The sequence below is a fragment of the Lepidochelys kempii genome, chromosome 12, assembly GCF_965140285.1.
Source record: "Lepidochelys kempii isolate rLepKem1 chromosome 12, rLepKem1.hap1, whole genome shotgun sequence".
Taxonomy (NCBI): Eukaryota; Metazoa; Chordata; order Testudines; family Cheloniidae; genus Lepidochelys; species Lepidochelys kempii.
The window spans coordinates 37758817-37781631 of record NC_136391.1 but is presented as its reverse complement, the minus strand read 5'-3'; the positions used below and the strand labels follow the sequence as shown (position 1 = coordinate 37781631).

At 48.2% G+C, this 22815-nt stretch overlaps 1 protein-coding gene across 7 annotated transcripts in view; it reads left to right on the top strand.

Moving 5' to 3' along the window:
* KIAA0513 (KIAA0513 ortholog) overlaps positions 1-13293 on the top strand; it is a 92456-nt gene extending 79163 nt beyond the window's left edge. For 6 of the 7 annotated variants that reach the window (XM_073308135.2, XM_073308139.2, XM_073308138.2 and 3 more), the window contains 4 exons: positions 1707-1736; positions 5928-6008; positions 6988-7082; positions 7830-13293. In XM_073308135.2, coding sequence (XP_073164236.1) covers positions 1707-1736; positions 5928-6008; positions 6988-7082; positions 7830-7879 — 256 coding nt within the window. In that variant the 3' untranslated portion in view covers positions 7880-13293. The remainder of the gene's footprint in view (positions 1-1706; positions 1737-5927; positions 6009-6987; positions 7083-7829) is intronic. The other variant, XM_073308142.2, reaches the window with a different exon arrangement.
* The last annotated feature ends 9522 nt before the right edge of the window (positions 13294-22815 follow it).

Here is a 22815-nt window from a genome sequence, read left to right as displayed (position 1 = left end):
TGAATGCCTCCAGCATCTCACATGTGCAATGGATTGTAAAGGGAATCGTGACACAGTGAGGCTGCAGCTTCCTTTCATATAATTGTGATGGAGGATTGAATCTGAGCAATCAAAGCAGGCCGTGGCCATCTGTCCTTTTACCAGGAACTATGGAGGGGCCTCATGCAAAAGTCACATGCAGATGTAAAACCCCTTCAGGATTTACAGCCCGCCTGGCCTGGCCTGTGGTGTGGGTGTCTGTTTCTAAAGATCTCTGTGCTTTAAAGATCATAGCTGCATTTCCGTAGGCACTACGAAATTCATCTTATTACACCTTGGGCTCTTCATTCTCAAAGCATTTTACAAACATTAATCTTTGCAGATGCCTGGGAGGCAGACAAGCATTCTCATCCCCATGGTACAGGTTGGGACACTGAGGTGGAGGGAAGTGATTGTGTCAGGGACGGGATTAGAACCTGCAAGCTCCTGGCTCCCAGTCCAGTGCTCAGACCAAGACTCTCACCACGTTATATAGTTCCTTGTAAGGTTTCCAGTGCATAACATGAAAAGGGCTTAAACTAGTCCATTGCATTAGCAACAGTGTCGGTGCCTCAGTTAAGGTTTGGCTCGGCAAAGAAAAGGCGCGATCTTGATGTCGTTCATTTTCTCAGGCATTGGTTCAGACTGGGTTCTGGTCTCCTGGTTACTCCCTAGGGTCTGGCCTACTCTGACGTCCTGACTGAGGGCGTGTCTATACGTGCAGCTGGGGTTGCAATTCTCAGCTTGAGGAGATAAACTCACACTAGCTCTCCCAAGCTACCGTGCTAAAAATAGAAGGTAGCCATGGCAGCATGAGCAATGGGATGGTTTTGCCACCGCAAGTACGTGCCCATCAGAGACCCTAGGTATGTACTCGAGCCGGCTAGCTCATCCCGCAGCTCGTGCCGCTGCAACTCCACACATCCGGATAGCATGAGTATGTCTCCTCCAGCTGGGAATCACGCTTCCGCTTCCAAGTGTAGACGTACCCTGCAGCAGACTCTCGTTGAAGCTGATGGGAGTTTGTCTGAGTTAAGGACCTTGGCGTTTGGCCCTTGGGGATTTAAGGTGAGGAGAAAAACATCTTCTGTCCAGAGACTGGTCCCTTTCGGTGTTCGACTCCAAAGACTTGCTTTATAGATGGGAGCTTCCCTTTGAACTGTTCACCTGCTCTGGAGATGCAGTCTTGGAGGTGAGAGATCATTGAGTGTGCACAGCAGTCACTGATCCCCTCTGACCAGGCTAGAAAGACACACTGGGTCCCTGCAGTGAGACACTTTCCCCTGACCTTCCTTTTCTTAAAGGCCTCCAGGGGATAGTCTGCTTTTGTGAACGCCTTTTCTCACCAGGCTGGATTTGTATCTCTCAGTTCGCAGCCCTCTGGGGGAGGAAAACCCCTAAAGCAACAACTGCCTAAAGTCCTTCCCCAGGGCGGCTGGGGGCATGTAGCAGGAATGTTTGGTTTCATGCTTGGTAATTGCTTTGGAAGAACAGGAGCAGAGTTGAGATAACCGGGAAGGCGATTTTCCTGCAAGGGGGAAAGAAAAATAACAAAAATCCTTTTTTCTTCTCTCTGCCTATAATGACTTTTCTTTCTTTCATCTGTTCTTCTCTTTTTCTCCATCCATATATCTTGCATGATCTTTAACATGTAACCTTTGTTGACCCTGTTTCTGCTGCCACTCCAGAGGGAACACTGGAGAGGAAGAGGAAAAGAGGTGTGTCTGTCCGCATTACTTTGTTGCATTTTTACAGTAGCATTGACTCGCTTCAGGTCCAAACTTTGCCACCATGGTAAAATGTCACGGGTGCAGGTTGGGCTCAGAAATGCCACCTGTTCCAATGAGAAATGGGCACAAATTCAGATCTGGCTCTACCTGCAGGAAACGGGGACCGGGCTAGCAGTGAGACTAAAAGAAAACTGTCTGGAAACAATTATATGCAGAATCCTCAGATGTGGTAGATTTTAAAACAAAATTTAATCACAGGCCACTGCATTGGGGTGTCTCGGTAATGAACTAGGTCCGTGATGGATAGAGTTGATGGTTTGTACTTCTGTTCTCTTGTGCCATTTCATACACTGGCAACTGTGTGATGCTCCAGTTTCATGGGCAGTTTTTGGACACAAACTGAGTCTCCTAGCATAGACGGGGAATGTCATTCTATCCTCTCTTCCTTATTTTATTTTTTCCTTTGCTACTGACTCTGTGAAATGGTGTGGTCTGGTGAGCATTGCTTTTTTCGCGTTCAGTTCCTGATGCCTGTGCGGTTCTGAATCAAGGTATATTCGATCCCCTGCCTTAGTGCGTTTCCAACACTGCTGTTGCTTTCAGGTTGTGAAAATGTTTTGCTGGTTTGAAATCTTGCCTTTTTATTTATTTTATTTTTTCTTTAAATCGTGACTTATGGGGTTTTTTTTGTTTTATTTTTTAAAGTGCCCATTAGGGGAAGCTAGCAAGTTGCACTGAGAGTTATGTTGTTGAGCTTTACAAGTTCAAGAAATGATCTACTGGGGATCAGAGTCAAGAACAGACTGGAATCTGGGGCTGGGGAGAGATTCTTTGATTTAAAAAGAAATTGTAGATCTTGATGTCTGATCCTGGAACAAATCGTTTTAAGTGACAACAAAAAAAGCCTACCTGAAAAAAAGACTATTTGGAGTTCATAGATAAGTTCTTGAAAGCGCAGCTAGTGTCTGTTAGGGGAAGGAAATCGACTCGATTTGTGTAAGCGGAGCACTGCTCAGATTAGTTGCCTATTGTGAAATTTACCCGTGCACAGGCCGAGATTAAATGGGACTTTACTGATGCACAGGGCCTTGTACATCTTATCTGCATGCAGAGTGGGGTGAACTTCAACCCTCGTACATCACAAATCACACTGCTGACCAGAATTGGACATGCACCTGCTGAGACCTGGAGTTCTCGGTAGTCCAACATCCTGAGCTTGCTGGTGCATTGCCCTGCTGAGGAGCTATAATATTCGAAGCTCATTTTGCAGAAATATCCTTTCCCTAGTACATTTTAAATAATATAGTCAAATCTCTAATCTACATGCCCTTCTAATAGGGATTAAGTGAAGAAACAAATGGATCTTTACAGTGGCCTTTTGTGCCAGTATAAAGATCCATGTACTTAAGTAGAGACATATTTTTTCCTTTGCAAACATGTTATTCCTAACCCTAGACCTAGAAGTATCATGAATCTCCCTTGGTCACTTTGATCTTGTTTTCTCTCAGCAAGAATATACGAGGAGGGCAGAAAAACCTAAATACGCTTCCTCTGTAACTGGGACAATGAGATCTGTCAAATTTTGCTTCCAGCGTTCAAAGCACCTTGCTGATTTTCTTTTCTGCCCACCCCCTGGCAGCCTTCAGATTTAGGTGCATATTTTGGTTGCTATCGTGAACCTGACCCTGACAGACTTTGTGCTTTTAAACATACACCTAAACATTCTAGTATGGCACAGAATTTGGCCACACAAACTCCACTGAAGCAGCTAAATCCCTTGCAGTTTATAGGCCCAATCTTGCAAAGCTGTCTCACAAGAAGTGAACATGTGAGGAAGGGCTTACTGGATTGGGCCCTACCTGGAAGCAGTCTGAGATAACTGGCTATTCACCAGTCCTAGCAGGAATCGACACTTGTTCTAGTTAGGGTGACCCAGTGGAATTTGCTGAAAAGATACCCAAGTGCCACCATCTATTTCCAATTGAAGCAGCACCTCCAACTCCAGGTAGGGTGCAGGAGAGTTAAATGTGCGGTGGACGTTTGTGTGCTGTTCCTTTTATTCTCCTTTTGTCTCTCCTCTGTTATTTCTTCTTCCTGTTCCTTTTTCCTTCCCTTTTCTTGATCCTCTTCTGAGCCTTGTATGTAACCCCACCGGACTTCTGTTTAGTGGAGGACTGTCTGAAACCCTGACCTCCGGGCTTCCCCATATGCATGTATTACATGAGTGTAATGAACATACCTAGAATGACTTGTGTCCTGGCATGATCGTGGCTTTGTGAAAGACCTACTTGTAAAACATCTGTATGGGGAGCCCCACAACCTCCTACTGTTGGTTAGTTTTGAATGCACACAGTAATCTTTCACAGCAATATGTGAGCGGGAGCATACAAAAACGGTGCTGGCTATGACCGAAGTACAATAGGCTGATTTGTATTTGATCAAACATGTCTAGATGGACTTGCACCTAGCTCCTGGGAATAATGTCACGTTCTCCAGTAATGAAATGCTCGGCAAGAACACAAATGCTGTGTGTATTCTAGGTAATTGCATCTGGCAATCCACTCAGTTTTTCTCTGAGCTTCTCACTAAGGAGAGAAGGGAGTGGATGCAGACTTGTTGGGTAAAGAGCTCAAAATACAGTCCAAAAGGTGCTGATCCACCAGTGCTGTTGGGTATCATCCCCCATGGCGCTTGCACTTCAAAGGAACATGCATCCGATGAAGTGAGCTGTAGCCCACGAAAGCTTATGCTCAAATAAATTGGTTAGTCTCTAAGGTGCCACAAGTCCTCCTGTTCTTTTTGCGGATACAGACTAACACGGCGGCTACTCTGAAACCTGTCATTATTTCAAGGCTTTGTCAGTTCCCCCAAATGGGACCCCAATTCAACACACGTAGATTGTTTTAAAGCTTTACTATTTTGAAGGTGAAGTTGCCAGAGACGAACTGAGACTGCATCATCTAGCTCAAAATATTCCTCGGCGAACGCGGGCTACATGGCTAGCGTTGCATACTGAGCCCTCGGTAATCCTCACGGGGAGGGCTCTTGCGTCTCATTTCAAACGCCCTCGAATCAAACTCCATTGATTTGTCAGCTCCCTTCTATCTGATGATTGCCGGTCCACAAAGCCTGTTGGACCTCGCCCGCAGTGGCCCGGTGTGACATGCCGTGCAGCCTGATCTGGAGTGCAGAGCGCAGCATCGTAAGCGAGGTAGTTGCCCAACTGAGTCGTGTGACTGCTGCCCATGGAAAAAGAGGCATAATCAATGCCTTTTCCCTTGTTTATTTTTTTGTTATCCAGGAGTCCAGATCTCTCTGCATCTTGTTTTTTGGGGGGGGATTGGGGGGAACCTTGACTGAGTCCTGCTCTAAGCCCCTGTCTGTACCACAGCAGCACAGCCACGGCACTGGAGTGTAGACGCTTCCTGCGTCCACAGAAGGGGTTTTTTCCAGCAGTGTAGTTAATCGACCTTCGCAAGGGGTGGTAGCAACACCAGCAACGGGGGCGAAGGCAAACTAGCTCTGACGCACAGGGCATGACATTTTTCACAGCCCTGAGCCATGTAGCTGAGTGGATCTAATTTTTAGATACGGACCCGGCCTAAACACAGATGTTACACCAAATTAACTGAATCCATGAAACCCCCCGCCCCCTTTAAACTAGCGCAGGCTTGAATGTAGACCAGGCCTGAGATGTGGGTGAATACTTTACCTTCGGGGCTCCTGCTTTCAGGGACTGCAGCTCCCAGACGGTAAACCCCCAGCACCCACCCCCTTCCCAGTAACAGTGGCATTAACGGCAGATTTCAGAGCTGCGTGCTGATGTGTCCCTCCTCTCAAGCTCACCCATTTGCCATCGGTGTAGGGACTCGTTTTCATGTACAATAAAGCAAGGTCGTGCAGATTTCCCTCGCAACTGCAGTAAATACCTACAGTATCTGCCAACTCCAGCTTAGGGGAGGGTTCAGCCGTTTGCCCAGAAGAGAGAGAGCAGGGCAAGGAGGCAAGTGTTCTGCACCTGTAATCTCCTCCAAGCTGCTGTGATCTATTCTTCATCTTCATCGGCTCCACAGTTCCTACAAGGGTCTCGGCAGCCCGCAGGGTTTGGATGGATGTGAGGGTGGGGAGGGAAGGCTGCACGGTGACTTCCCGCTATAAGATCTCTTCCTGTGGTTGCAGGGAGAAGTGGTGTCACATGACCCAGGAGGAGCGTGACGACAGCCTGCGGTTTAACGAGAACATCACTTTTGGGCAGCTTGGGTAAGGCACGCGCTAATTGACTGATAACGCCTGCATCTGGGTGGCTAGAAGGAGCCTGTCCATTGTCGTCATGGGAAAAATCTCAATAAAAATGGATGGGAACAGAGCTGCGAAGCTTGGATCGGGGCCCGAGCATTCAGGTTCAGGGCTTTGGGTCGGGTCTCTTTCTGATAATGAAGACCGGAAATTCAGTCTACCCGAGGGGATGAACAGACTGACGCCAAAGTGAAGGGGTTGCTGGGCTATTGGTGTTTCCTTCCTTGATTAAACCGCTTCAGTGGTGGAGCCGAATGCTCTCACTCCTGTACTGAGACTGTCCATTCATGGAAAACACTGTAGTGGTTTTTTTAAAATCTATATAAAGATACTCAGAACCAGGATTCTAGTGTCCAGGGTTTTCCAGCCCCTCTTCCTCATGTCTACTCCCTCCTAAGAGCAAACACGAGGATTCTCCAGCCTTGATAGGAAGAAATCCACTAAGTTCCTCTCGCCCGTGGCTCGGGCTGGGGTTGGAAGAACCCTCCCCTTTGCCCTTGTCGCTCTTGTCAGGTGGGGGCTGAAATGGGGGGTTTGCTTGATGGCTGCGGTGGGTGGGGGAAAGGAGGAGAGTTCAACAGACACCCCCAGATTGGTGGAGAAGGCGAGAGGCTCTTTGCAGCCATCAGGGGGTGTACGCTGGACTCTAGAGCAGGGGGTTTCACCTGTTCCAGACCAGGACCCTTGCCCCGTGTAGCAATACGGGAAGGGCAGGGAATGCCCAACCCCTCTCCCCCCGTGACTCCTGTTCCAACCCCTGGACTGTACGGGTGTCCGATCACAACACCACTGCCTTTCGGGGAGTCCCAGAGCTGAGTTCTGCGGTTGGGGCCGGCCCTGCTGGCTAATGTTGGGGAGTGGTGCAGTCCTGCTGGAGTTTCCCATGAGAGAAGGGAGGGGACTCTTTGCAGTGCCCGTGCCATGTGTCTCGCCTCTTCCCCAGCACCTTCACTCACAACATGTTGGCGTTTGGCCTGAGCAAGAAGCTCTGCAACGACTTCCTGAAGAAGCAGGCCGTGATCGGCAACCTGGATGAAGGTAGGGCAGGCCCGGGGGCTGTGCGCGGGAGCCCAGCACCACCTCCTGGAGGGAAGGGAACGTGGCTGGTGGGGAGGAGGTGGGGAAGTAATTGAATTCCAAGATGGCTTCCATTCCCAGCACTGGCTCCTCCTACTCTATGGCAAAGTCCAAATATTTCACCGTATTTTCACTGACGCTTTCTGAAATGCTTGGCACATTTCTTAATGTACCGGCTGGGTCCGATTCGGAGTGCAGCTCCGTTGGAGTCAATGGGACCAGGCCCCCAGATGGGGTCAACTGCTATAGCGCCAGTGAAGTTAATGGCCCCAGATTCCCTGCTGGTATGAACTGCTGCAGTTTCGTTGGAGTAAATAGGGCCAGATCCACAGCTGGTGCAAAGGGGCACGTTGCCGTTGATTTCAATGGGGTTGGAGCCCCAGCTGGGGTCTATTAATGTAGCTCGGGGCGATTACAGTGGAGAGATGCCACTTCACACCAGCTCCCAATCTAGCTGTGTGGATCATTGGTTTGTTTACAGTTCAAGACTCACGTGGGGGAACTCCCCATCCAGTAGTTTCTAAACCAAATAAAAAACAAAAATGTTGCTACCTTGCTAGTTGTGTCACTGCCTTGATTTATTTAAAGAGCCCCCAGAGCCCTTAGGACAGAATCTGCCCCACATGTGCGACCCACTCTCCCTCTCCTTTCATCTTATCAGAACGATAAACCCTGGCGTCACAAACGCATTTTCTCTTTGCATTGCAGAGCAAAACAAGCTGCTTAGTGATCACATTGAGCAAATGGCTGCCGAATAGCCATCTGGCCTGTGTCCGGCGTTTGGAGCGAGGCGGAGAGGCGCGGCAGTGGGTGTGGGTGCGGAGTGGGAGGACTCCTCCGAGACCACCCGCAACTGAAGATGGGCTACGTAAAACCACCGCAATAAACCTGCATGATTGTCAGCAAACCTTAGCGCTGCGCCGTGCAGCCCGTAGAAATAGGAGCTCAACAAAAGCAGCCCTTTTCAGATGCTCCGTCATCCCAGAGCCCCGTCACATTGTCCGAGTCGAATATTCCAAGAGGTGTTTTTTGTCTGTAAAATGGAGTAACTGCTCAAGATCCCTGTGTGTTTATGTGGGCTCGGGGGAAGGGCAGGATTGCTGTATCCCAGGCTCCAAGGAGGTGCCTTGCACTGGCCATGCTGCTGAAAACTGTTTCCTGATGTGACTGCTGCAGTAGCCAACAGCGGATGAGATCAAAAGATACTGTAGGCAGGGTGGGGGGTTGGGTGTAAAGGGAGGGAATAAAATGGTAGCACTATGGGCTTGTTACTTTAGAAGGTTGGTACCCAGTGGCTAATCCAGGTGAAAACAGGACTTTAAGGCCCCCAGCTCCGAGATCAAGAGCTGTGTCCTCCTTGTGGTGCGTCGTGCATTGAAAGTTTATCCACGACAGCTGCACCATGCCTTTTGCTCTGGCAGATTAGCAGCTGCTGCAATAGGAACCAGCCTTGAGATCAGAGCAATCTGTCCCATCTTCTGGTTTGACCTGCCGTTCTGCAGTGAGATGGGCTGATGCCCTTGCAGTTTGTACAGCCCTTCCAAAAGGAAATGTTGATTGCTTCCGTTATTGGGGCTAGAGAGGGAGAGAATTCTTTAGTGACAAAATCTGGGCAGATGGGACCACTCTGGTAAAGGGTAGGAGACTGATCTCGGAGCCGCTGCAGCATCTTTGATGTCGGTAGTCTGATTTTGTATCAAAGTGCATTTCATTATCTATCTGAAAACGTCCCTCTTGGTCTGGGTGATAAGCAGGCATACAGAAACTCATGCAGATGTCTCTGCTGCAGTCAGAGAAATGCAGCATCTGGCTAGCCAGCCCCCTCCTTTAATACGAAGATTCTTCCAAGGTGACCCTTTGAGAACTTTACTGTATTTGCTTCAAAGGAACGCGGGTGACGTTTGTACATCTCAGTGTGAGGGCAAATAAAGGAACTTCCTTAGTACGCTGGATAGACTGGTGGCAGCCTTGTGCGGGGGAAGCTGTAGTGGTCCGTCAGCTGGAGAGAGGAGGAGAGGGGTTGCTTTGCTTGGTTTCTGTTGGTAGAGATGGTAAAGCTGTAGCAGGACGACCTTCTCCCTTCTGCCTTTCCTCTTGCAGATTTTAAATTCTGAAAATCCTCCAGGTGGCGCCTTCCCACTGGGAGCTGCTCAGCAATGGCAGCTACCCTCTTCCCCAGAGCTTCACCCCATATCAGTTTGCTTGGTGGAGCTGGGGAGTGTAGTTCAAGGCTGGGACATGGAAATATATGGGATGTGAGAGTCTGGCCCCCAGGTGGGGGAGGAACTCTGGGGCAGGAGGCAACCCAAAAATGATTGGAGCATGGCGTGTCCTTGTGACTTTCCCTAATGCAAAAGAAACCCGGGTTAATTTTCCTGCTAACCACCGCTTCCAGCCACCGGTCTTCCAGACGTACCAGACCAGACTGCTGCATGTCTGTCTGTCTACTTTTAAATAACACGTCCCGTTCAGGTACGACCTGCACGCCTCCGGGGTGCGAGTGAGTCACTCGGCCTCTGGGCTTTCTCAGTGCCATGATACAGATTGTGCTGTTCTTGTTCCAAGTGGAAACGAAATATTAATCTTATTATTTTCCCACAAATCTAATCATCCTCGGTTCTCCTTCCTGACCCCTCCCGTACCAATCAGCTTCATGAGCCATCCTGAAATGGCCTTGTGTAAATACTCATTTTATTCCTGGCCTTGAGTGACTCCAGCCTCCCTGGATATATTGTAATCAGTAGAGCAGAGTACAGACTTTCATTTCTTTCTGGGTCCCTTGTTACCAGTGTGGCATGCAGTGTGTGTCAGTGGATCTTGGGTGTCAAGTGTTGAGAGAGGGATGGAGTGACTAGAATTATCTAGGTATAATACCAGTGACTTTAAAAGAGGTCACAGACTTTACTATATAAACCTTTTTTTTTTTTTTTGGTAGGGGCAGATGGCTAGATAAAAATGGGAAACTTGTAGCAAAACTCAGGGACTTTAGAGATCAATGCTGGAATTTCGTCTAGAAAAGCGTTATGCAAGGGAAATGGGTTTGCTTCTCCCTTGGGAAAATAAGGCACGTCGGAAGCCCGTGTTAAAGGCTGTGGAGCACGGCACAGAGGCATGCAAAAGTCAGGCAAGCTGTGAGCCCCGTCACATGCTCTGTGGCTGTCAAATAAGAATTTACAGCCTAGCACACGCTAATTTCCAATAGAAATCGTGCAGTTGTCTACTCCAGAAAATGAAATGCTGCTTGTGTTGTGGTGTTCAGGTGACTATCTTGCTGGTTGTGTTCAATGCTTCGTCTCTCTTCAAAAGTATTACCTTCGCTGACTTCTGTGTTTACATGAGCCTGCGTTTCAAGGGATGTTTGTCCAGGGCTGCTCTCTGCCATCAGTTACGTACTGTAAGATTCATAGTGTTGCAGGTTTGTTTTATTGCAGCCGCTTGACTTGTTGGCCCTGCAGTGTTACTTCCTGAATCTATAGATTGGTATTTAACATCGTGAGTAACCTCTCTGCGAATATTCCCAGTCATGTTGAGATTTTTAAGTGTGCTGTGTGATTATTCCTAGCCCCCAAAGCAAGCCAGTAATCCTAGACTGATGCTCGGGAAATGAAAAAACGTCCTACATAGATGTTTGTAAAAGTGCTAAAGTCTCCTTGGAGTGTCGGAAGCAGCGGCATTCGATGTTGGGTATGTGACCAAATATTGTGTTCGTGAGCTCTGGGGTGGGCGATCCTGTTCCTGCAGATTGCAAATGCAGTCGATCTGCCTCTTCCGATCCATGCCAGTTTTGATGTGTCCATGTTGTCGTTAGTTACTTACTACTAAGACTTGCTGTTCGTCATGGTGTTAATAGGAGAAGTCCATGCTTCGGTCCTGGGTTAAAAGGCAGAAACCACGACTAAGTGCAAATGAGAGAGATCCCAGAGCAGTCTAAGGAGAACGTGCTTTAGGGGTTTTTTTTGCAATATTAAGTGGGAACAGCTGAGTAGCATAAGACAGTAAAAACCTCTGTGTTCCCTACACCTCCCAGAGTCACCTCTCTTTGCCCATGCTATCTAGCTAATGCCCTTGACACCCACAGCCCAGTTGCCAAGTGCACTCGCCCACTGTCACAATCCCCTACCTCAGCCTTTCAGGTCAGAGCTGCTTTGTGCCAAGTACACCTCCGGGGAATACAGGGTCCTGATCACTGCTCTCTTGTGGGGCTCCTGAGACTCCCCTCCCCTGTGGAATGCGGGAGAACTGGGGCAGTCAGGCTCCCAGAAAGCTTGGCAGATGCTTCCCAATAACCCCTCTCTCTCGGAGACACCCAAGGAGGAGGTAAGAGGGGAGTCATGCCAGCCTTGTAGGGTCCTTGTCCCCACTTGGAAAAGAGGCAGACACCCCCAATCCAGCAGCCGTCCATGACGGATGGCCAGCCTGACTCATGGGGCTGTATCTCCTCTCCTGTGGCTGTCCAGCATATGGACGCAAAGGTCAGCTCCTTGCTTGCTGTTGGATTGGGAGTGGATACCTCTGCTCCAGGATCTCCAGAGTGCTCTGCTGGAAGAGAGACTTGGTTCCCTACTGAAGTTAAGTTAGGAGACCATTGTCTGCGGACCAGCTAGCCGGTTTGGAGAGAGATCTTGACTCCACTAGCCAGGGCCACCGACGCACTCAAGCCATATGCAAAACTTTAAGCATGTGACTAGACCTACTGACATCACGTGATTAAAGTTGCACGCATATGTACAAAAGCACTTGACTGGCTCAGAGCCCCCAGACCCAATAACCTTTCCCATCCGTTGTTTTAGTTTATGAACTTTATCCCCTTTCTTCTTCAAAGCTGTGTCTTGGGGGGTAACCTCCTGCCCCTCAGCACCATGCAAGGTCATGGAGCGATGAGGATTTTAATGTCGCGAGACTCATCTCCATAGCAAGGAGCTGCTGAGTCAAACCCTCCCCGTGATTACCGGCCTTGGGAACTGCAGCACCTGTTTAAAAAAACAAACAAACTGTGACAGCCTTAAGGCTTCAGAAATGAGCTTTTCCTTCCCCAGGTGCCCCAACGCTACCCTCCAGATCCAAGTAGAAATGAGTTGACTTTGGTGTGTGTCAGTGTTTCTGGCATAGGCTGAGTCTTGCGTTTCTGAGCCAGAGTAAGTGCAGTGATGAGTGGGGGATGGGGCTGTGGTGAGACCCATTCTAAAATCCCCTCTGTGCCGCATGGAGAAAGGGCTTTGGCAACGTCAGTTTCAGGTTTGAGCTGCCCAAGCCGTGGAGGTTGGTTTTAGATTTCACCCTGGAGATGCAGTAGAAGAGATGAAGGCCCACTAACTAGCCTATCAGGGAAAGTAGCCCCCAGCCGACATGACCAGCATCCCAAGACAGCACTCAGCCTGGGAGAGGGAGTTTGACAAAATGGCCTGTTTTTCCCCTTTGAGATCTCTTGAGACACATGAAGAATGATTGCAGACCTCCGAGGTGGAATGAGAAGGGTTCCAATCTGTGCAAATACGCTGCGGTTGAACCCCTCGTTCTGAAGTGTGTAGCATGGCCAAGCATCTCGATTGTACACATTACTTCTGGTACCTAACCCCCGGGCGGACTCCTGTGGGATGTGCTTATCCGTAATTGTGCTGATGTGTTACTGAACTTGGGGCAAAGCCAGGCCAAAGAGAACTGGAGCGCGCACGCTGCTCCATCCTGGTGCCCAAAGGGGATGAATTTGAAGGTTGCATCACCTAACTGAAATTCAGTGATTGTGTCGCTTTCCCAAGGATTGCTGGTATGGGATGTATTAGCCTAGAATTGTATTGTTTGGGGAGAAATCACTGCTATAGGAATGTAGCCTGCACTTAGAATTTTATTCTGCTTATTGGTGGGTTAATGGACATAGGGGCAGCTCCAGCAGTTGGCTGGTAGCTGATGGTCATCAAAGTGTAGCGTACAGTATGTCTGATCTCAATCTGTCTGTCTCTCTCATTTTTTCTTTCCTGAATTCTGCTGTTTTCTTCCAACACTAGAAAAGTTTAGCAGTGAAAACATGTTGTTTGCACGTGTATTTTTTCTAAAAAATATAAAATTAAAAATTGTATGCAAATGCAAAGAAAATGTTTAAATGTATTGCCCCACGTTACAAAATGTTTGCTTCCATTGGGGTTCCAAATGCCGTATTTTACTCTTTATATAAATATAATTATATATATATTTGGTCTGAGTTTGACTTTGACACTGTATTTAACGTTGTTACTGCCATATCATGGGCTGAGGGTGATTGTTAGACAATTGATGTGTTGTACTGGGATCATGTGACTTGATTTCCCAAGGGATCTTGGTTTAAGGATTTGTTTGAGACTATTTTAAGCCTGAAGACCGAGGGGGTTAAATTATGCATTCCTGTTTTGGACTGTGGTGAGGGATTAGAATAAATGGTCTTTAAACCCCCCTTCCCCCCACTCACAATCAACTATTACATTGAGCACTTCACTGTATATTAAGCATGGTGAGCGTTTTGGGTTTTGTAGCAATGTCAGTGCGTGCAGAAGCAATGTCCCCATTCTCCCCACCTTTTCCCCATCTGATTATTTGCAGTATTTCCCCCCATCTCATTCCATTCAGTCATCCTCCTCGCTCCTCCTTGTGCTCACCTGCTTTTTACAAACGATAATGTTGTTGCACCTTTTGAAAGCATGAGCATTTGCCCTGGAGCTGTCGAGGCAGCAAAGCCCAATTTATTTTTCCCCTGCACTGAGTCTTTTTGCGAATGGCCTGAAGATCCCACCATGGAGACGGGATTTTTAGAAGCCCCAGGACATTTCACTTTGCTGTATTTTAAACAGCAGTTATTCAATGTTAAGATATAAAAAGAATTTCCTTTGAATAATGGGCTTTAAGTCTCATATTCCCCCTGCCGTTTAGCAAATCTAACCCAGGAAGCTTGTTTAAAACTCCTGTATCCATGTGGGGAATAATCTGCAAAACTAGCCTTGCAAACCTATTTCCATATCGTTTCCATACATCTGCCGCCTCTCCCTCCGCCTGTAAAAATGGTAATTGTCCTTGCCAGTAAAATCAGTTCCCAGATGATGCTTTGCATATACAATAGGCTTGAACAAAACTGAGCACAAGATTTCCTTTGTAAGCCGCTTAAGTCCCCACCACAGTCCCCAGCTACCACAGTGTGTGCACATGGGCCCCGACACCTGATGCAACTTGTCCTCTTCTCTGAATGGTGGGGCTATAAAATATTTCCTGAGGGAGTGGGCAGGAGGAAAATGGTTTCCAATGGGAACAGAAGTTCTGCACTTCTAGGTCACTGCTTCAAATTTAGCCTGACTGGTGGGTACTGGCCAAGTCGTCTCCCTTTTTGTCAGCTCTTCAGTGACTAGTGTGAAACAAGTTGTTCTTGGACCATTTCCTGCTGGATAGGTGTCCATAACACCAACGTTGCACCCACAAGCCGCATGGCTGCCGGCAGTCTCTGCAGAGAGTTATGGGCTATTGAGACTAAACTAACCTCTCCCCTTAGAACTGGTTCCTCCAAGGTGTGTTGGGAGGACAGGCTAGGGAAAAGTCTGCAGCCCTGCTCCATGGATAGGTGACGTGTACAATAGAGTTGTCAAGCCAGCTCCTTTCACCAGTACTAGAATTGCATCTGCCCACTGCGAACCTGAGCAAAATTTAGCACGTTAGTGCAAGTGGTTTGAGCTGGTGTCATTAAACACCTCAGCCAGTAGGAGACTTACCCATGCGTCATCACAGATGTCAGCAATATGTTCGTCGAACTGGAGCTGAAAACTGTTCGGGGCTAGGGTCGATGCGACAAACCCCTTGCCCACACCACTGGTGTAGGATGTGAGACTTGGGAAAATGCTTCCTGCAAGGGCTAGCACCTGGCTTGCCCTGACTCTTCCATTAAACAGATTTCAGCATGTATTCATGGAGAACTATAGTTGCTAATTATTCTCAGCAATGAGTCAGCTTCCTAGTGTTGACAGGGCTGACTGGTAACGCGTCAGGCGAGGTAGTTTTAACCACACAATGTGGGGGATCACGTGTCTCATTTTCAACTCAGACCCCCAGTACTCTCTATTCTTCATGATGCTGGTGAAAAAACTTCCTCATATGCTTAATTTTAGGCACTTGAGGACTACATCAGCGCAGACGGTGACTAAGGATGTCAATGGCACCACCCAACTATATATATATAAAATGATGGGGTCTAAATTAGCTGTTACCTCTCAGGAAAGAGATCTTGGAGTCATTGTGGATAGTTCTCTGAAAACATCCACTCAATGTGCAGTGGCAGTCAAAAAGGCAAACAATGTTGGGAATCATTAAGAAAGGGATTGATAATAAGACAGAAAATATCATACTGCCTCTATATAAATCCATGGTACCCCTCATCTTGAATACTGCGTGCAGCTGTGATCACCCCATCTCAAAAAAGATGTATTGGAATTGGAAAAGGTTCAGAAAAGGCCAACAAAAATAATAAGGGGTATGGAACAGCTGCCATACGAGGAGAGATTAATACGACTGGGACTTTTCAGCTTGGAAAAGAGATGGCTAAGGGGGGATATGATAAAGGTCTATAAAATCATGACCAGTGTGGAGAAAGTAAATAAGGAAGTGTTATTTACTCATAACACAAGAACTAAGGGTCACCAAATGAAATTAAAAGACAGCAGGTTTAAAACAAAAGGAAGTATTTTTTTCACACAACGCACAGTCAACCTGTGGAACTCCTTGTCAGAGGCTGTTGTGAAGGCCAAGACTATCACAGGATTCAAAAAAGAACTAGGTAAGTTCATGGAGGGTAGGTCCATCAATGGCTATTAGCCAGGGTGGGCAGGGATGGTGTCCCTAGTCTCTGTTTGCCAGAAGCTGGGAATGGGCAATGTGGGATGGATCATTTGATGATTACTTGTTCTGTTCATTCCCTCTAGGGCACCTGGCATTAGCCACTGTCGGACAACAGGATACTGGGCTAGATGGCCCTTTGGCTTGACCCACTCTGGCCATTCTGATATGTGCGTAAAGGCCTGGTTTACACTTAAAAGTTTTTGCCAGCATAACGACGTCTGTTCGGAGCATGCAAAAATCTCCTGTAGCTCTGCCAGCAAAAGCCCTAGTTTTGCTGTGGAAAAAAGGCCTTTGGCCGGTTAATAATCCCGGGCTCCTCCAGCTCTTGTCTTCGGTAGATCTCGTAGCACTTCACAAAGAAGATCAGTATCATTAACCCCCATAAATATGGGGAAACTCAGGTGCCAAAATGTGACTTATCCAACAGGCCAGTGAAAGAGCCAGGTATCGATCCCAGCTTTCCTGCATTCCAGTCCGGTGTTCTAGCCACTAAACCAGCCTGCCTCCTTGTTGATTATTTTGTTCAGGGAACTAGTAATAAGTCATACCGGCAAAATAACTTTTGCTAGAATAAGTTGTGTCTCCACAATGAGGTTTTACTGGACTAGCCATGCTGCCAAACTCTGGCTCGCGTACGTCCACCTGCAGATGAAGGTCTGGTTGCCGTGCAGGCAGGCGTACCCACACTAGCTAGCAACGGATAACAATAGAAGTGCAGGTGCAGCAGCATGGACCCAGCATGGCCCAGCAACTGGAGTACTCAGCCAGGCTCCCGGGCAGGCTTGTACGGGGCAGCTAGCCCTCACTGCAGCCAGCCTGGCCAGACCCTCGTTAGGATCTAAATTGCAGCTCCTGTGGGTTTGCCTGGTCTTGCTGCAGCCACGCCTTCACCTTGTGGTGGTGGTGTACCTGTCATGTAGACAAGACCCTGTCTGAGCCGTATCAGGGCCTCGAAGCTGTCTGCAGTGTCCTGAGTACCTCACTGCTAAAGAGCAGACCACTTTCCAGGCGGAGTCCCTGGAGTTCTGTGGCATTTCTAGGACCGATTTGTGCAGTCTCACATTAAGGATGACCGGAAATAATTATAAGGAGAAGAACAAACAGCTGCCACAGTCGGGCACTATCTATATTTCACAGTTGGGGGGGCCGGGGAACAGATCGACTTGCACCCTTGCTTAGACATTTTATAGGACTTTCTACTTGGATAAATTTGGCCATGGTCTGATTACTGTTCAAAAATAGGCAAATGCAGATGTGAGAGCACAGTGTGACAGATCATGCCTTTTATTGCTGATCACTGATTGGTTACTCACCACTTCACAGCAGACACCAATCCATGCTCTATAAGAAAGTCCATGTGTCTTTTTAAAACCTCTGTCATCCAGCATGAGAGTGGAGAGCAGCTTGGTTTTCCACTCTGCGTATGGCCAATATGGAAAAAGAGGATCAGTCTGAGAGGCAGGCTCTGTCTTCCAATATACGTGCACTGTTAGCTGATCCACTCCACTGGTCGTGTGACTTTCAGCTCCTGACACACGCCCCCCGAGTCACGTGATCCATGGCATGGCAGTGGCATGGACACACTGATCCCATTTCTACAGCACAGTGTGTACGTAACCAAGAGCTCGGTTCTGCTTCGGGGCAGTCGGCTTCCTCCAGAAACTGGTCAGTTGTTCGGAAGCCTGTCTGGATAGATGTGACGGTTTGTTTAAGGAGCCACAGTCCAATATTTGCTGGCTACTATATTTTGTACAGGAAATGCCCCAACTCTTCCAGACAGCAGATGCCCTAGTATCACTTTCTCGGGCACGGGAAGCAAGTTTCAAAACCCATTGAAGTGGATGGGAGTCTTTCCATTGCTTTCAATGGATGTGGGCCTAGATCTTTCCCTGGGCCACGCTGCTAAGGCTGAAACCATGTGTAAACACATGGGCTGCCTAGAATTCTGCTTCTCACTTTGACCGTGGGGCCAGACAGTTGGACTTCATTTGAACACCAGCGGAGCTTCCACTTGAGACCACTTTCTTTTCCATATAACTGACTTGCTCAAGGATGCATAGCCACACATTTGATAGAGGGCCCTCGCTTTCTAAAGTGAGACTGTAATCTTGGCTCTATTTTGTCCCGGGCACACAGTGGGAGAGGCGCAAATTGAGAAGGGAAGCTAGATATTTGGTAACTTTCAAAGTTCTGGGTCCATTTTCCTGTTCCGCTCATTTAAATCAACAGTATTAAGAGATGTTGGAAATTGAAGATGCTTTTTGCACTAGAGAGAAATCTTGTACAGCAAAGGGGGGGTGGGGGGGATGTTTTTTCCCCTAGGGGGAAAACAGGAGATTTTCTGTGCTCAGTAGAACTGTCAGGGAGGTCCGGTTCCCCCACAGTACAATCGTCCCCTGATTTGTCTGACTTTAGCTTGGTTCAGGGACCAGGTAACAATATGCTTAGGTCCCATCTGCATTGCAATCTAGCCATGCTATTCCCTGCGGTAGTTGTATTTGTAGTATCTGCAGGACATGACTAGAAACTCTTTGCACAACACAATTGTTCACAGTACAGTGGCTCTGACCAGCAGGGGTAAGGAGTCTTCCCCCTTGAGAATGATATTGTAAAACCCCAGCTATAGACTTTCTAACGGTAGTTCCTAACCCTACCCCCTTTTGGTGGGAACTTGGCCTGCTTCCCTCGCCCCTGTGACCTTTCAGCCCTTTGAATAAGATGGGATGCGTTTAGTACAAAAGCCTAGGCGGGGGGGAGCGCCTGCCTGTTGAGTTCAGTCTCTCCCTGTGCTCTGCCCTCTATTGAAATGCTGTGGTTCCTCTCCCATAAATGACCTTTCCCTGCACACCACCCTTGGGCACCGGCTGAAAGCAAGAAACTAAACATGCCGCTCTTAGGGCTTTGCAAGCTGCTGGCCGTGCTAGCTCTGGGGGGTATGCAGTTGCCACTGGCCCCCACCCGGGCTGCTGGAGAGGAGTGTGAGCCCCTCATGGCGAAGGAGGGAGACCTGTACGCGCTGGGGCTGTTCAGAGTCTGCGACACCGAGTCGGACAGTTTTGAGTAAGACGCCGTGGAGTCTCCGAGCTCTCTAACCTAGCCCTGTCTTTGCTGGGGATGTGCAGTGGGGTAGTGGGAAGTAAGCAAGATGAGGACAATAAGCCAGGTAGCTGGGCTAAGGCAGATGGGCCAGCTGGGGGTTTACAGTCAGGGGAAGGTGCATGGCTGGGTTTTGGGGGATCCCTGCTTAGGGCTAACTCTGATTGTCCAACTGCTCTGGGGAAAGACAATTCAGCAGGGGATGAAAAGTCAAGTGCCCAGTTCTGTGATTTCTCTCCTCCTCTCAATGAAGCTGTCAATGAACTCTGCTGGTGACTTTTAACCCTTGACTATTTAAGCGATGGCCACCAGGGAGTGGCCCAACCCATCTGGTTTGCCACCTTTAGGTGCCCTGGAGCTGCAGGTCCAAATCCCATTGGGGGACAACCTGGCTCTTTGTTCTGCTGAAGCAGACATGCTGAGTATTTCAGATGAGACCTTACAAACCCAAATCCTGCCTAGTCTGCGTGGATAGCAATGAACCTGTGAAGTTTTTCCATATACATAGGAGTTCCCCAGCTGTCCTTGGCCAAAATTGCCACCTGCCCATCCTGTTACCTAATGTGATATGTACCAGCTGGCTGCTGCTTTATCGCTTTCCACCCCAGAAGTAGCTGCATTTCCATGGTGTATGATGACATTCCCTTGTGTGTATAGGCTCCATTTACATGAAAGTTGCATCTAAAATATAATTATTACTCTCCTGTTTGCCTGTCTCTGGTGGCCTCATTGGAGGCATCATGCTGGCTGGTTTTGACATGTTGGTTTAGCTATTAACAGTCATACAGGTCAAGGCGTCCCAGAGACATGTGCCCTGTAGCATCTCTAGTACTGTATGTTAAATTTCCTTGCAGGGGAAGATTGGTACAGAATCAGGGTTCCCCTCTAAGCAAGTTACTTGCTAGATGCTAAGACCCAGTGACACCAGCCCTGTGAAAGAAAAAGAAAAGCTTCTTAAGGAGAGATCAGTAGGAGTCCTGTATTAGGAAGCCTGTATTTACCAGTGGAAATCACGCCCCATGAGATCTGCCAGGTCACTTGCAGCATGGATTTTACGCAGCCTTACACAGTGGCCTGTTTTGCTTTGATTCCCAGTCTCCAGCTGTACGTCCTTGCCCAGGCATTCAGGTTTGTCGTGCAGCATGCCAGCCCAGATGGGGCTGGCTCCTTGGGGTATAAACTGGTTACATACTGCGAGCAGCCCCCAGGCTGCCCTGAGAAGATCCTCGACGAAATGGACAGGGCTCACAGGGAAGGAGCACAAACCATTGTGACTATCTTCTACGCAGGCACGGAGCCAACACGCTCGCTCTTTGTTAACGTGCTGCAGGTGAGTGGTGGCCTCTGCCAATTAACGGCAGGTAGAGGAAGGAAAGCATACCAAGCAGATACTGGGAGGGATGATACCCTCCTTCTCCCCCCTGCCCCTACTGTAGTCCCTTCCACCCACTGCTGCTTCTCTCTTGCACAGTGTTAATTCTGATTTTACTGTAATTAGTTTAAGATCGCCAATAAAGTTCTCAAGTTCTAATGTTCAGCCACTAAACACCAGAGGTTAATTACAGAGCACATGCCAGCTCTATTACTTACAACCTGAGAGCAGGGAACGGTGGTCTGCCCTAGCTTTCCTCTCCTGTGGGATAAAATGAATGCCCTGTCTCCAGGCTCTGTGGAGTTTATACTGCATCTCTAATACTGCTATTAAGAGCTTCCCAGTGCCCCTGTGTCAGGGGGTCCTGAGTATTACTAATGAAAGTGACTCTAGTTGGCTTTGTCTTTAAAAACCTTGTCAGATTTATGGCTGTTGGATCAGCCCTGCTCCTCTCTGTCACAATCTCTCTATCCATTAATCACCATAACTTCACAACAATCAAGTCCCATCACCATAACTTTTGCCACTCTGCCGAGAACAAGGGAGGTCCATGATCAACCAGTTAATGATTTCTGTAGTCCCACCCTTTTAAGCCAGAGAGACTTTTACTCTCGCTGAGAGACTTTGTCTGCAAGACGGTACCCAGCATGCTCTGACAGCCCTCAGCTTCTCCAGGGCAGCACTGGTAAATTTAAGAGGAAAAAGTGGGAAGTTTGATGGTGGCAGTGCTTAATTTCTGCCAGGGCTTGGCAGTTCATAGCCCCGGCACTTCTAGGCTTGGCAGTTCATAGCCCCGGCACCTGTGGGCTTGGCATATGAAAGTTTAAAAAAAACTTTTTTCTTGAGCCCCAGCACCTCTTCCATTACAAATTAAGCACTGGATGGCAGCGTGGAAAGACCGGGTCTGTTCACGTCTGCAGTGTGCTGTGCAATGCAGAGCCATGGATCATACCCCACGGTTAGGCTCCTTCAGTGTATGGTGGGTTATGTAGCCACAGCCTCCTCTCGCTCTCCCCTCTTGCCAGACACGGTGCCTCCAGTTTGAGAAGCGGAAGCGTTGCTGTAATTCAGTGTCCGACTGATGCAAGGCTTTTTTTATTTTAAGGTGGAAATTAACCTTTCCCAGATTCGAATCCACCACTCCATGCTAAAGATGAATTTCAGAGGCGCCTTGCCAAGCATCCTGGGACTGCTGAAAGCTTTCCAGTGGAACCTGGTTGGCTTCATTCATCGGTATGAGTTAGAGTTCAGGGATGTCATTGCTGGCCTTGAACAAAGCGACCGAGGGGAGATATGCATCGAATTTACAGAGCAGAGCATCTTTGATGGTCGGAAACTGATAGATAAGATTTCCTCCTCAAAATCAAATGTCACACTGGTGATGGACGAATCTGCTCTGTATTACATGTCAAGGGCAGGGCAAGAGGAAAACCGTACTATGGAGAAACACATCATTCACTGCTGCTATGGGGTCACTTTTGGACTTGCTGGGTTAGAGTATAAAGTTTTCCGGGGAGTGTGGTCTCTGCACCAGAGGCCTCGCCTGGTTCCTGGGTTTCTTGACTATTTGCTGGACACGAATACACACCGATCTGCAAATGCAACCGTCGGGTATCTGTTCCGCAAGGTGTGTCACCAGTGCACAGCCAACCCCAGCTCAGAGCACCCCTGCAGGAACTTCAATAACCCTGTGCCAGTCAACACCAGTGCTGCACGTTTAAGCCACCATGAGCAAGACATTTGTCCTGGAGCTCCAGCTATTAACATGTGCAATTTGTGCCTGGACCGCTTAGCCTATCTGGATGTCATCTTCATCATGGATTTGTTCACGCAAAAGCTAGCGAGAGCAATAGAAGAACGATCTCAGAACTACCCGCCATCCCAGCCACAGAACAGCTCTGACTTCAATGGAGAACAGGTACCATTTCACACTGCAAAACAACCTTTAACAATTGGTTTCTTAGCCACGCCATGGAACAGCCAACTGAGAGTGCTGATTCTGAGCCCCATGGCAGCGTCTGTACTAAACTGCAGATGCTGCTGCTTGTTATAAATCTAACCCAGTAAAACTAATTGGGTCAGATTTGCGAATGTGGCAAACAAAAATGTCCAGCGAATTGGGCCGCTGTGACTGTATTTCAACCAAAGCAGTCTCAGAGATGCCACTGGAATTAAATGGCCACGCCCATGCTTCAAGATCATTGATTCTTTACATCCCCTAATACTAGCGGGAGCAGCAAACCAGCAGGTTTCCCTCTGCTTGCAGTAGCATCTTTGGTTCACACAGATGTGTCTTCTGGCTCTGTTTGGTTTGCGCACCTGGTGTCCAAGCTGCTCTCGTTTCTGTCTCTCTTTCAGTTGGAGCAGTTTCTCATCGATCAC